Source organism: Hemicordylus capensis, chromosome 1 (assembly GCF_027244095.1).
Source record: "Hemicordylus capensis ecotype Gifberg chromosome 1, rHemCap1.1.pri, whole genome shotgun sequence".
Taxonomy (NCBI): Eukaryota; Metazoa; Chordata; class Lepidosauria; order Squamata; family Cordylidae; genus Hemicordylus; species Hemicordylus capensis.
Window position 1 is genome coordinate 186,012,610 of NC_069657.1, and position 15,842 is coordinate 186,028,451.

General features: G+C 43.7%; 1 protein-coding gene across 2 annotated transcripts in view; it reads right to left on the minus strand.

The window, feature by feature from the left end:
• Nucleotides 1–2,281: 2,281 nt before the first annotated feature.
• The window catches only part of ACVR1C (activin A receptor type 1C), an 80,416-nt gene continuing 66,855 nt past the window's right edge, over nucleotides 2,282–15,842 (minus strand). For both annotated transcript variants that reach the window (XM_053259751.1, XM_053259743.1), the window contains 2 exons: nucleotides 10,271–10,401; nucleotides 2,282–6,713 (listed from right to left, as the gene is read on the minus strand). In XM_053259751.1, the coding sequence (XP_053115726.1) occupies nucleotides 6,588–6,713; nucleotides 10,271–10,401 (257 nt within the window). In that variant the 3' untranslated portion in view covers nucleotides 2,282–6,587. The remainder of the gene's footprint in view (nucleotides 6,714–10,270; nucleotides 10,402–15,842) is intronic.

Here is a 15,842-nt window from a genome sequence, read left to right on the forward strand (position 1 = left end):
TGGTAGCAAGCATGACTTGTCCCCATAGCTAAGCAGGGTCTGCCCTGGTTGCATCTGAATGGGAGACTTGATGTGTGCCCTCAGGGGATGAAGCCGCTCTGGGAAGAGCAGAAGGTTTCAACTTCCCTCTCTGGCTTCTCCAAGATAGGGCCAGTCTGTGAAGACAATACTGAGCTAGATAGACCAATGGTCTGACTCAGTATATGGCAGTTTCCTATGTTCACGTGTGCCGTCAAGTTGATATTGACTCCTGGCAACCACAGACCCCACGTTTGCCACTCCCATGCAGTATGAGATGATGCCTTTCAGCATCTTCCTATGTCGCTGCTGCCCGATATAGGTGTTTCCCATAGTCTGGGAAACATACCAGTAGGGATTCAAACTGGCAACCTCTGGCTTGCTAGTCAAGTCATTTCCCTGCTGCACTCTTAGGTGGCTATCTCATGGTGGGAAATCAAGTTCAACAAAAGTTAACAGTCAAATAAGGTAATACCCGTGCTAAGCCCCCCCGAGGCAATATATTATAGAGATGGTGCAGGTGGACAAAATCGTATTTTGAACCGAGAGATCAGTGCCCCAGTGCATACATTCATCAACAGGACAGTGCTGAAATATCATGATGGAAGAATGGTGTGAGCTTTGTCTTCAAGCAGAGAGCGTCCAGTGTGAAACACATGGGCATGTAATTTGCAGAGACCAAGTGACTCCTCCTCCTCAAAGAAGTGGAGAAGAGCCATGCAAAGTGTGCCCCCACATAACCCAGTGATCGCATGGAGTACCTGGTTCACATGACAGGCTATCTGCCTGATGAAGTGGAGGGGCTTATGTTGCTACTATGCCATTTTATTTCAGAATCATGGAATGCGTTGGAGCTAAAATGTTTGTGGAAAGTGCTTTCTAAGTCTGATATTGCACCAGGGTAACTTCATGTTCATATAGGAAGCTGCTAGGGATGTTCATGAAACAGGATTTGTATTACGTTCCGAGCTCAGAATGTAATGCAAATGCCCGGAACATTCCGTCAGAACCAGGCGAGCTGGTTATTACAATGGAACGAGCTTGGAATGTTTCAAGCATTCCAAGTGCTATTTTGGCGGGCTGTTTTTCCTTTGCGCCTTGTTTTTGGCACTGACTTCTGATTGGCTTGTGATCTCCTTGCTTCTTGGTTGGCCTTATCATACAAATCAAGTTTGAAGGGCATTGTTTTGAGATCAAAACACTCGAAACGGCCTATTTTGGGTCAGAATGTTCTGCACAGCCCTAGAAACTGTCTTTTATAATGAGACCTTAGACTCAGGGCTGGAGCCACCATTGGGTGAACTGGCTCAAAGAACCCGGGCCTCCGCCAATCAGGGGCCATGCCTCACGGCCCCGACACACACACCCCCAACGTCTGTCAGATGCGGGGAGTTAAATGGCTGGTGCTGCTTTCGCAGCGCGGCCAGTAGAGACTCTTCTCTGCCGCCGGCTAGGCTCTAATTGCTGAACAGAGCCACACTGCTCCGTTCGGGAGCTAGACCATGCCCCCTGCATCCCACATCAGACATGGGGGCGGGGTGAGAGGGCTGCCGCACCATGGCTGGGCACTGGCCGCTCGCGTCCTGGATGCATGCCTGCTTAGACTGACTGGCAGCAGGGTTTTGGACAGGGAGGTGGCTGGGATTGAACTAGGGACAATCTGCATGTAAAGTATGTGCCCCACCACTAGGCTACTGCACTTTTCCTGCAGCAATGCATGGGGTTGCAGATGTTCACTATGGCTGATATTCTTACCTTTGCAAGGATCATCTCAGGAAAGTGTATGAGGAAGAAATTCAATGCCTAGTTCTCCAAAACCAAAACAATCTTTCTCCTTTGAGGCAAACAGGGTGTAAGCCAAGGGGAAGTAGGTAAGGGAAACAAAAGGGGAAATCAACCAAGTGAATGATTCAAATGAAAACCCTCACAGATCAAGAGAAAGCAGCTTGATCCTCTCAGATCAGCATCTTAAAGTATTTGTCTCACTGATAGTGAGACAAATGTAAGACAAAACGGGCCACTTTCTGAAGCCCATTATTAACTTGTTAATCAAGTTGCCTCTGTAGTTATCAGCAAATCACACAGAGACAAGAGGAGGCAGAGAGCTTCAAACAGCAAGCAGAGCTTTGTGGTAAACAAAAGAGGGCTAGGTTTTGTATAGTGAAGGAAGACATAATCCCAATGACTGAGTGGTAAATCTGTTCATCTGCATCCACTGAATATCAACTGGGTTTTTAAAGACTGCAACAAAACAGCACACATCTCCTAGACATCTTGTTTTTTATTATTTAAAAGAGGTTATGCTTCACAGAAACAATGGCAAAGAGGGCTTAATACAGCAAAATGGCTGCTTTACAAAAATACACTTTCAGAAAAAAGTAGATATACAAAAATACAACATTCAAACACATTATTTACAACCAGAAGCAGCAGCAATATTAAGCAATGTTTAAAAAAATAAATATTTTTACTTGTTACAGTATACATGAGGAGGTTAAACCATGTACAGTATGAAGACTTACTCAATTCCATAACTAACTTTGAAGCTTAAAGTTGCCTTAGATTAAAAATATTCCTATTTCTATCAAATGCACAACTCTTATGGAGATTTGCGGATAGAAACACTACCCAATCCCCATCCAGAATGGAGCTCTGCCCTACCTTTTAGCATCACTTGAACTCTAAGAGCTATGCTTTCTTCAAAACGTAGACTATGCATCTAATGCATAGATAATACATTCAGATCCTTTGGATTCAATTTATTGCACTTCCATCTTATTCTGTAGAAATATTTTCTACCTTTTAAATTTTATCTCCTGGTAGAACCATACATTTGTGGTGCCTTTTAAAACTTAAATGGATGTATTTCTTCCAAAAAGCATCATACATATAAGGACGTCATGGCACAGGCTTATCCTTAATACAGTATTTCAAAACACAAATATGCAGCTTGTGGCAGCATCCAGTTAAAGATGTTTTCTGCAAGGCAACTCATTATTCACATTAGAATGACACAGAATGGCACAAGAAATAGACATGGTACTTCATAAAACCAGATTTCAAAACTATACCAGCAATACCTAAAGCAGCGATTCTCAACATGTGGGTCCCCAGATGTAATTGGACTTCAACTCCCATAATTCCCAGCCAAAGGCCACTGGGACTAGGGATTATGGGAGTTGAAGGCCAATAACATCGGGGACCCACATGTTGAGAAACCCTGACCTAAAGAACAGGGAATAGGTGCAAGATCCCCACTTACTAGGCATCTTTTTCTGCCTGGTATTTTTGCACTAGCAGAAAGCATTAAAATGCCAAGGCAGCATAAGCATATGGCAAATGAGTGGTGGGAGAGCGAGTGTCTGATCCACAAAAATGCAAGACGCAAATTTAAAGACCAGTCCTGTGACTGACACAACCACCAAATGGGCTCATTCACACATGCATGATGACCATTCACTGACGGTTGTAAATGATGGTTGCATGTATGAATGTTGCAAATGATGGTTTGCATGTATGAATGCTCCATTAATTACCATCAGATGTCAACTCACAGATATCATCAGATGTCAACTCACACAATAAAGATGGGTCATATATGACTATTGGCCAATGTGGCTAGGGATGATGGGAGTTGTAGTCCAACAACAGTTTGAGGGCCAAAGTTGTGCAGCTCTGGGCTACAATAAACCTCCTACCAACATAATGCCATCATCTGCTGCACCAAAATCACAAGCCAGTGTACATGCTCTGCTGGTACTGTAAGATGGGTTTGGCAGCGCTATGGTGGAAAAACTAGTCTGAGTTGGAATCAATCATTGTGAGGCAACAGTGATGTCATGAGACAACCAGCAACCCCAAGATCCATCTTTTTACTGTTCTACTGGCACAAATTATATTTATTCATTTCAAAAGGGCTAGCATATGAAAATCTAATTGAAAATCATCCTCTCATTGTCAACCATACTTTAGAACTCCAGCTCAGAAGAGGTGTAAAGACTTATGATTGCTTTAAAAAGTAAACCTCAAGATGTTTATTTGCAGTTAAATAAACTATTTCACCATTTCTTAACCACTGTTCTTTTAAGGGTGTTTTCCCCCAGATCCCAAACTAAATTTGAATACTACTACTGATGATGTCCCTGTTGTTCTGCTGTTAACAACCTGAGAGACAAGGATTTTCTAATGATAGCAGTCTTTCAACACAGAAAATCATTCTCATGGAAGGAACATTTGGCAGATCATTTTGGCTACCTGCCATCTGTGATGATCAGACACCACTTCTTTCCTTCCACCCCTTTCTATTTGAATCAATGCAATCCTGCATAAAACTGCACATTCTTCTCTTCTCTTAAAAAACAACAACACTCCAGGCTTATTGTTTCAAATAATTGGCTTTTCCTCAGTCAAATAAGAGAGCCAATGCGGTGGAGTGGTGAATATGTCAAGCCAGGAGCAGGCATACCTAGGTTCACTCAGCCATGAAGCTCACTGGATGATTCTAGGCTGGTCACTATATCTCGTATCACTATATCTCAGCCTAATATATTTCACAGAGTTGTTGTGAGGATACTGGGGGGAGTGGGGAGAACCATACACACCATCCTGGGAAAAGGTATAATAGAAATGTAAAAAATAATGGCTGACATTACACACAGCAAAACATGGACACTACATACACTCCCACATCTAAAATAATGTCTGAAGTGTTGCAAGACAAGTCTGGTGTGCTGCTGTTTAAAATTGTACAATCCCAGTTGCATGACACAATGATTGCTGGAAATAATGGGCACAGCATTGCAAACAGAATAGCAGCCCAGCAGGGTCTGTACCACTCGTGTCTCACTGCGCAGAATGTCAGCCACTGTGTATAAGAATTTGATTTTCAAAGGGTTCCACTAGAGGGCCTACAAGACCGCCTCCAATTCTATGATTATTATACATAGTATATTGCCCCATTATACCTCTTGGCACTACCCAGCATACTATCCATTTTCATCCTACTAATACTGGTCCTTAGCTAAGATTTTGGAACAATTAGTTCAGAGAACAAAGTCTGAAAGCAAAAGATATGTAACAAACGCAGTTTCCAACATTCAACTATAAAGTTGCACCTGAAGCATTAAATAAATGGCTGCCTTTAAGGCAACAAACAATAGAATAAAAAGTTTAGTTTCACAGTATATATGTTCAGTTTTATCTCTCTCTCTTATCTGGATAATAAAGATGAGACAAAAACAAAATGATATACACATTGCAGCAGCTATTCTACAAGATTCTTTGGGAAATTCTTCAAACACCTTGGTTGATTTGGTCTGTTTCTCTTCTGCTGGGAGGCTAACAGTCTGGCTGCTTCCCTTTGTGCACTTTTTCTACTGCCATAAAAGGCTACTAATTCTCAGTTTAGAATACACAAACTTAATGCATTCTAAATTTGGCCAGAAGGGGTGCCTGCTCTCTGTGTTGCACCAGTGCCATTGAGGGTTTCACCATCAGCAGCCTTCAGCAGGTCAGAGGGAACACAGGAAGCTCGACATACCTGTAGGATAAGTCATTAAGGCTCAAAATCCCTTGGAGATTTTGAAATACAGGCCTCTGGCCTATTTGAGATCCTAGAAGGATGTTCCAGGCCTAATATCTTGAGAAGCCTCATAAAGTATACAAAATCTGTAGATTAACAAGAAAGCTATGCTTCTCATAACATTCACAGAAGGGATAAAATGTGTGTGGATCAGGTAAGCAAAAGATACACTTAGTACATTCAGGTTTCAAATATAATACAAACCTTATGAACAACAATGAATCTTAATACTGTTTCTTCAGTTGCTGGGATGCCATGATTGCAGACTACAAAAGTGCTCTGCCTTGATGACATGACCCTTGCATGTGATATTCAGTCCTCAGATGCTCCCTGGGGTTTTGGGTAGTGGAATAGTAGCTCAGTAGCAGAGCACCTGGTTTAAAAGCAGAAGGTCCCAAGTACTATCCCTGGGATCTTCAAGTGGGGCTGGGAAGGACCCCATCTGAAACCCTAGAGGATCACTGCCAGTCACTGTAGACAATATTGACCTAGATCAGGCCTGCTCAGTCCCCCAGCTGTTTTTGGACTACAGCTCCCATAATCCCAGTCACAGTGGCCAATAGCCGGGGGTTATGCGAGCTGTAGGCCAACATCTGCAGGAGGGCTGAAGCTGAGGAGCCCTGACCTAGGAAGACCTGACCTGGTTCAGTATAACGCAGCTTCATATCTTCATTGAGGTTCATATACTGGGGTGGCAGGGGTTGGGGGGGGTCATGTTAACACATGGAACACTTTTGTCCATCATGTCGCACATCCCTAAAAAAAAAATCACTTTCATTTAGAAGTCAAGGTAGGCTGACCATAATGCATCAACCAAAAATTAATTCTAACTTTGAACAACCAATGAAGGTACCTTCCAGTGCTCTGGTTGGGGCTCTTCAATACTGTACTCTGTGCCATGTGAGGTAGAGGAAAATCAAAGTAACGCAAAAACGAAAAGAAACACCAATGATTCCCTTCCTTCTCTATTCCAGTGGGATGTGCAAACTTAAGCTTTGGAATTGTCTTGTACACAGAGTTGAGAAATGGTCTTCTTAATGCGAAGAGCTGTCAGTCGAGCTGCCCCGTTGGCGTACCAGCACTCACGCATTATTCGGCCCATTACTCTGAGTACCTTGAGAGAAAGCAAAGCAGAGTAAGAGAAGGACATCCGGATTCGCTGCTATGTTTCTGCACAGTACAAAACTCTGCCAGTAGACAAGGGGAGATTTCAAAATGCTAAACACAGCAGTGTGGGCAGCGCTGAACCGCTGACGTTACGCTGCACTTAATGTGAGCTGTGTGTTATGTGGGACAGCATTTCTATGACCAGGTCTGTCTACTGTTGCTAGAAACCATATACAAAATTAACAGTACTTAATTGATGGAAACTTCTGTCAAAAGTATATGTATAATACGTGTTCCAGATTGTCACCAGAATTATAGCCAAAGTAAGTCAGCTTTCTGTTGTGACTCATATGGTGATGTCCTTCTCCTCGTTTACATCTGGTGGATAACTTTTAGACAGAACATTGCTAGTACTCCTGCTGCCTGCAAGTCATACCTTTGTCCCTAAATTCCAGATATTTGGTCAGGATATTCCCTGCCTTGTCTGAGTCACTTTGCTATTTGTTAGTACTCATTTTTCCTAAGATTAAGCCCTGGAATTGGAAAAGGCTGCTGGGGCCAAACAATGTCTCCTCCTCCTGGCCTAAATACAGAGCAACAACTGCTGGTGGAAGGACATTGCCCTAGTGCAAAACTGTTTCACAAAATCTGGAGCAGATTAGTGTTGCACTATTGAACGCATGCTTGTGCAACAGGAGGACCACCACCCAAGGAGGAGAGCTGGTCTTGTGGTAGCAAGCATGAATTGTCCCCTTTACTAAGCAAAGGTTTGGTTTGCATTTCAAAGGGACATTACATGTGTGAGCAGCACTATAAGATATTCCCCTTAGGGGATGGGGCCACTCTGGGAAGAGCACCTAAATGCTTGCATGCAGAAGGTTCCAAGTTGCCTCCCTGGAATCTCCAAGACAGGGCTAAGAGAGACTCCTACCGCAACCTTGGAGAAGCTGCTGCCAGTCTGTGTAGACAATACTGAGCTAGATGGACCAATGGCCTGACTCGATATTAGGCAGCTTCCTATGTTCCCAAGTTGCACAACTGTGGCATACCTCATTGTTTTAACGGAGACATTTGCACAAGTGTATAATTCTGCAAATCCCCCTTTTTTTAAAAAAAATGCAACTAAGTTTGCACTACATAACAATGGCCCTGCTAGATCAGGCCTAAGGCCCATCCAATCCAGCATCCTGTTTCCCACAGTGGCCCACCAGATGTCTCTGAGAATCCCACAGGCAAGAGATGAGAGCATGCCCTCTCTCTTGCTGTTGCTCCCCTGCAACTGGTATTTAGAGGCATCTTGCCTCTGAGGCTGGAGGTGGCCTATAGCCCTCAGACTAGTAGCCATTGATAGATCTGTCCTCCATGAATTTGTCCAAGCTCCTTTTAAAGCCATCCAAGCTAGTGGCCATCACCACTTACCATGGCAGAGAATTCCATAGATTAATCACACACTGTGTGAAAAAGAACTTCCTTTTGTTGGTCCTAAAATTCCTGGCCTTCAGTTTCATAGGATGACCCCCTGGTTCTAGTGTTGTGAGAGAGGGAGAAAAGATTCCCTTTGTCCACACTCCCTACTCCATGCATAATTTTATGCAATTTTATCATGTCACCCCGTAGTTGCCTCTTTTCCAAGCTAAAAATCCCCAGATGCTGTAGCCTTGCCTCATAAGGAAGGTGATCCAGGTCCCTGATCATCTTGGTTGGTCACATACACATTAATGGGGTCTGAGCTGTCAGTGACTGACCAGGAGAGATCTTGGGGTCGTGGTGGACAGCTCATTGAAAGTGTTGACTCAATGTGTGGCAGCTGTGAAGAAGGCAAATTCCATGCTAGGGATTATTAGGAAGGGGATTGAAAACAAAAATGCTAATATTATAGAAGGACATCTTAAGTTTTAATGTAAACCGCCCTGAGCCTTTTGGAAGGGCGGTATAAAAGTTTTAATAATAAATAATAAATAAATAAGGTATGGTGAACAGAACTGCACGTAGTACTCCAAATATGACCATACCATAGTTTTGTATAAAGGCATTATAATATTAGCATTTTTGTTTTCAATTCCCTTCCTAATGATCCCTAGATATTATGTCAACCAGATCACCTTTATGTACATGCCAGTTGACACTCACAAAGAACTCCAAAAGGTTAGTGAGGCAAGACTTGCCCTTGCAGAAACCATACTGGTTCTCCTTCAGCAAGGCCTGTTTTTCTATATGTTTAACAATTTGTCCTTAAGTACGTTTTCCATCAATTTACCTGGCACACAGGCTAAGCTAACTGGCCTGTAATTTCCCAGATCCCACCTGGATCCCTTTTTGAAAATGGGAGTTAGCTACATTAGCTACTTTCCAGTCCTCTGGCACAGAGCCTGATCTTAGGGACAAGCTACATATTTTTGCTAGGAGATCAGCAATTTCACATTTGTCCTTCAGAACTCTTGGGTGGATGCCATCTGGCCCTGGTGATTTGTGTATCTTTAGTTTTTCAAGACAGATCAGAACATCCTTCTGGCACTGGTATGTATATATATAAACACCTATACGCCGAGTCTCTTACCTGGTGGTGGCGGCACGTGCTATCTCCTGTCAGTTGACCTTTTTGACCAACTGTCATTTTTTTGCCCATCTGCTCTACTCCTGGTTCTGCTCTGTCGCCTTCTAGTTTATCTGATATATTTGCACCTTCGCAGCTAGTGGATTTTGCTTGCCCAACCAGAAACCATCCACTTCCTCTTGGCAATCCCTCAGGCATCATTTTAAAAGCTGCTCTGTGACCTTTTTTATTTTAAGCGCCAGCAGCATAGTTTCATCTTGGTTCAAGTGGAGTCCGTCCCTTTTGTACAGGCTTTGCTTGCCCCAAGATGTATCCCAATGCCTAACAAATCCAAACCCTGCCTCCTGGCACCGACTTCCCATCCACACATTGAGACCCCTCAGCTCTGCCTGTCTCACTGTCCCTGTGCATGGAACAAGTAGCACTTCAGAGAACACTACCCTAGGGGTCCTGGGCTTCAGTTTGCTACCTAGCTGCCCAAATTTGGCTTCCAAGACTACATTTCCCAACATCATTGATGCCAACATGCACCACAACAGCCAGCTCCTCCCCAGCACTGCCTTACAGCCTATCTAGATGCCACGTGACATCCTCAGCCTTCACACCAGGCAGGCAAGTCACTATGCAGTCTACACTCAGGTCAAAAACCCATGCCCCTCACAATTGAATCACCGACTACTAGGAGGCCCCCAACCCTCGGAGGAATATCCTCTGTGTGAGAGGATATGGGAGTATCACCCAAGGGAGGGGTTTCTCCTAAGGGAGCATGCCCCTCTTCCTCAGAGGGGCAAATTTGTTATTGCAAATTTGCTCACTCAGCCAGCAGTCTGTTGCTCTGGATGTCAGTCATCTATTCCTGTTTAGTACTTTTGAAGTGCATATGCAGCCACTGAAGAAAAAATATCACCAGTGCTGGTCAATTTGTGCCTCTTGTCCCAACTGAAAATGTGCTGTCTTAAGATATGCAGTAAAAGCTGCAATAAAATAAAAAGAAACAGGAAAATATTTACCTCACAGCTTTGCCACTGGTTTGGAATATTTGGCCTAAGTTTTTGCTCACACACTACCTTTTTCATATCTTCTATTGAGGGGTCAGAAGGCACAGCATCATAATAAGGTAACTGGTATTCTTCTACCATTCCTAAGAGAGAGATGTAGTACAAATGCAAAAATTACTAGGGCCACTTTAAATGTCATGGAACCCATTGTTCTAAGAGATATAGAGAACCTTAACCAATCATCAACGTCCTGGCACATGTGTGTAAATGTCTTCTGTGTGAGTGTCCTGGTCTTTCAAACACTGGCTGCGTAACAAGACCTGTGGGTGGAGGACTCAGCACTGCAGCTCAATGCAGCGTGTTGCTGAGCAGGGAAATGCAGGCAGAATGGAAGCCTTCTACCTCTGGAGAAATAGGGAGGGTAGAGGAAACAGAATGTAGGAAGGAAAAGAAAAGATACATCGCTGCTAGCTTTTTAACTGCTTCTGCTCTAGGACTTGAACAGGAGCCTGACAAACAGAAAGTGAAGCTATGGGAAAAGCTGCAAAACTTGGTCATCCAGCCCCCTGACAGTAACGTTTCCCAGAATTCTATTACAGGGAAGACAATTCATCCAGGAAAACATGCTAAGTTAGTTCAAATCAAGTTTGTTCAAATCTGGTGTTCTACCAGACGGAACAGGCAAAGGGGGAAAAGCATCTGCAAATATGATGTGATTTTTGGAAGGGTGGTATATAAATCAAATCATCAATCAATATTTGACCTAGGACGGTCAGGAAACCTTGCACATGATAGTAAAAGTCCCCGGTTGATGCCCCACCAAGCAAAATCTCCTTTAGTATAAGTGTAAAAATACTCATAGGAGTCCTAACAGCTGTCCTAAGTAGGTGTGTGCACGAACTGCGGTTTGAGCACAAGTTTGGCTTGGGGAGGGGACCAGGAAGTGGGAACATTTGGAAAGAGGAGAGCAGGTCTTTACCTGCTCTCCACTGCCCCACGCAGCTTCCTGATGGAGAAGCACTCCGCCCAAGTACCCCCGCACGGTCCCAGCATGCACATGATGTCCACACATGCACAGGCGCCATGTGCATGGTCAGCAACACCATGCTGACCATGCAGATGGCATCTGTGCATGCCCAGACACCATGTGAGCCAGCGTGGTGTAGTGGTTAGAGTGCTGGACTAGGACCGGGGAGACCCAAGTTCAAATCCCCATTCAGCCATGATACTAGCTGGGTGACTCTGGGCCAGTCACTTCTCTCTCAGCCTAGCCTACTTCACAGGGTTGTTGTGAAAGAGAAACTCAAGTATGTAGTACACCGCTCTGGGCTCCTTGGAGGAAGAGCGGGATATAAATGTAATAATAATAATAATAATAATAATAATAATAATAATAATAATAATAATGTGTGTGTGTGCTGGCACCGTGCAGGGGTCCTTGGGTCAAGAGCCAGCTGTCCCAGAAGGAACCTACATGGGGCAGTGCCTTCACAGGCAAGGATCTTCTCTCTCTTTCTTAAAACTCCCACTCCCCGCTCCGCACCCAATCGAACTTTGGTTCATGCACACCTCTGCTTCTAAGCAAATAACCGATTTCAGATGCCTGGATTCTCAGTGTCCTTCCTTTCTGTTATACCCTACGACCTGCCAGGTTCCTCTTCCCCACCCCCCACAATTCCAGCTATATGCTTAAACCAGTAATAACTTCCAAAATTAGGATTTAATATATGAGAGAGTACTCTGGGATGTGCATTCTGCTACACCTCTCCATTCCCATTCTGGATCAACTTGCTGTGAATATACAACATTTTTACAAATGAATAGAACTTTATTTGTCTCAATCCAGCTCTACAAATTGAGCAACAATTACAACAAATGATATCACATAATCTGAGCCCCTGGTGGCGCAGTGGTAAAACTGCCGCCCTGTAACCAGAAGGTTACAAGTTCAATCCTGACCAAGGGGCTCAAGGTTGACTCAGTCTTCCATCCTTCTGAGGTCGGTAAAATGAGTACCCAGAATGTTGGGGGGCAATATGCTAAATCATTGTAAACCGCTTAGAGAGCTTCCAGCTATAGAGCAGTATAAAAATGTAAGTGCTATTGCTACAGTTCTGATCACCATACCTCAAAAAAGACATTATAGAACTGGAGAAGGTGCAGAAGAGGGCAACCAAGATGATTGGGGCCTAGAGCACCTTCCTTACAAGGTAAGGCTACAACACCTGGGGCTTTTTAGTTTATTTATTTATTGTTAAATTTGTATACCGCCTTCTATTAAAACAACCCCAAGGTGGTTCACACAGAAAAATTAAAACAAGACTATGAAAATTACACAGTTAAAATATTAAGCTAGAATATAAAAACATAGATCTGACTAAAAGGATTTAAAATACAAGCACATTATAACCATACAAAATACAAAGAAACAGCAGCAGAGACAATCATATAAAAGCCTGGGTAAAAAGCCAAGATATCACACGCTTTCTAAAAACTGATGGAGACAGAGGAGCAAATCCTTGGTCTTCTTAGAAAAAAAGATGACGGAGGGTTGACATGATAGAGGTTAATAAAATTATATATGGTGTGGAGAGATTAAATAGAGAGAAATTTTTGTCTTTCTTGCGTAACGTTAGAACCAAGGGTCATCCCAAAAAACTGATTGCCAAGAAATGTAGGACTGACAAACGGACGTACTTTTCCACATGATGCATAATTAACCTATGGAATCCTCTGCCACAAGTTGTGGTGACAGCCACCAGCCTGGATGGCTTTAAGAAGGGTTAGATAAAACCATGAAGGACAAGTCTCTCAGTGGCTACCAGTCTAAGGGCCATAGGCCACCTTCAGCCTAAGAGGTGAGATGCCTCTAAATGCCACTTGCAGGGGAGCAACAGCAGGAAAGAGAGCATGGGGATCATACAGAGCTCAAATTCATATGTGAATAGTATGTCTTCAGCTAACAGGACCTGCTCTCCCCTACATTTTGGGATTTCCCCCCCTATGGGAGATAGAGGTGCAAATTATCTAACAACGCTTCACTTTTCCAAGTTTCTGATTGGGTTTGCTCGGGCTCGCTTAAGTGTGCTGCCCTCCTCTCTTTTGGCAAGGAGGTTCGCTAAGGATTCTTCAGCTACAGTTTTCTGCCCCTGTGGCTCTGGCCTCCTGGAAACTGTTACCCATGTTCTGTTATATTGTTCTTTGTATCAAGGTTTCAGAGAAGAACTTATTTCCCCCCTGTTAGTTAGATTTCCTGGAAGGTGTGAGCTTTTTTATACACAATATTGCCTTGCGGATACAAGCTGTGAGATCACAAAAGTGGCCAAAAATTTTTTATATTGCTATGAGATTAAGGTCTCAATTTTAGGAGCTGTTTTACTGTTTTTAAAGTAATCTATTCTGGATGCTTGTATACTGTATTATTGTGTGTTGTTATCAGTTATTATTTGTGTATATTAGTTATATTTGTTATTCTGATTTTTATCTCTTGGCTGGCCAACGGCTGTAATAAAAATTAAAGAAATATGTGAATAGCAGTGTGATTGTCACTTGAAGTGCAACCTTGTGGAGACAGCTCCCTACAGCAAGTTATTTATGTGCTCCCAACAATTTCAACAACATCAAGGCAAATTGCACACACACGAAAAAGGTTTGCATCTAAGTGAAAATTGCAGCTGCATTTTGTGATGAAATGGTGCAGGCCTTTTATGTAAATTGGCTTAGAACTCTTTGGAGCTATCAATCATAAGAGACAGAGAGTGACAGAAGTTGGAAGTAAGTTCAGTTATTTAGGTATGGGTAGGAGTAGTCTCAAAGAGGAGGTGTTCTGAGACTCAAAGACGACAGTCTAAAAAAAATTAAGGACTGGGTTATTGGGACAGTTTGTAATAAAGACTGGGTCATGAAGTGTAGTTCTGGCCTGGGTTCAAAGGTGAAAAGCCTAATAAACTGTGTGTAAAGCAACTTAGTGCGGTGAGAAGTTCAAATCATCACCTTTGTAACCAAGCAAGATTTCAGCCCTACTAATCAGTAGTGAAACAAACAAACATCGGATAACACCTTTTAATAAATAGAAATACTTCTTGTTTTAAAGTATATCTGACTGAGTGATTTCTGTAACAAACCCTCCACACTTCTGCAATGCCATGTTATCAGGGTGACAGCGGAAATAAGTACAGTACACTTACACAAGCCAAAGAAACATCTAAGGTGGGAAACAAACCTGAAAATAAACTTGACACACATACAAACATAGGAAGCTGCCTTCTCTCAAGTCAGACCATTGGGCAGACATTGCACCTTTCTCCAAGGTTGCAGGCAGAGGCATAACTAGGGAAAACGGCGCCCAGGGCAAGCACTGAAATTGCGCCTCTTCCCGCTGCCATGTGTGAGCGAGAGCAGTACTGTCTCCACTTGAAAGCCTGCATTGCAAGGGGGCAGGAGCACAAGGCAAAACAAAAAGGAGGATTTTTCAAGTGTGGGGTGGGCAAATCAAATGCCAGTGGCTTCTAAGCAAGGGGGGGGTAGAAATCTCTCTCTCTCTCTCTCTCTCTCACACACACACACACACACACACACACACACACGGAAAACAGATAAGGGCTTTATCATAAGGTGTTGTTTGTACTTTCCTTGAGAGCAGCCCAGCAAACAATTCCCTCCTCCGTCCCGTTCAGCTTTGCTTCCTCGCTGGGGAACTGCTTACTAAGGTGGGCAGAGCACAAGGCAGAACTCAGAGTGAGAAGCAGCATAAGAAAAAGGGGGATGTTTTGAGTGTGTGGGAGGTGGGGGTCTTTCTCCCAAGTAAATAAACAGTTCCAAATCAGGGGAAAGAAGGAGGGAAGTGAGGAAGACACACACACACACACACACACACACACACACGGGCTTTCAAAGTGCAGAACACAGATACAGCTTTTCGAGCTGGGAAGGGAAGAAACGCATACAGACAAATCAAATTCAGGCTTTTGGAGGCGGTACTGCTCTTGCTCACACACACACACGGGAAACATACACACACCCAATGGTGGCTTCTAAGCAAGTGGGGGGGGTGTTTAGAAATCTCAAACTCTCACACACAAAGAGATGGGGGAAACAGATAAGGGCTTTATCATAAGGTTTCGTTTGTACTTTCCTTGTTGAGAGCAGCCCAGCAAACAATTCCCTCCTCCGTCCCATGATGCACTTCGCTTCCTCGCTGGACAACTACAGTGCTTACTAAGGGGGCGGGGCGGAGCACAAGGCAGAATTCAGAGTGAGAAGCAGCACAACAAAAGGGGATTTTTCAAGTGTGTGAAAAATCCACCCCTTTGCATCTGTACCTGGTTGGAGTTCCCTGCTCGGGTTGAAGGTAGGCTGAGGCTGCTTTTGTTACCGGCTCAGCCACTGGCACTGAGCAGTATCTCCGCGCCCATATTTCTATCCCATGTCAATCCCTGCTGCAGGGCTCCGCTCGGGCTTTTCCCTCCGGCTTTCTCTTGCTTCAAACTGATCATCAAGCCCAAGCCCATTCTCCTCCCGTCTAGCCTTGATGTCACTGCGCCGAAGGGCCAATCGGATGAGGCAACGTCATCAGGCTAGCCCA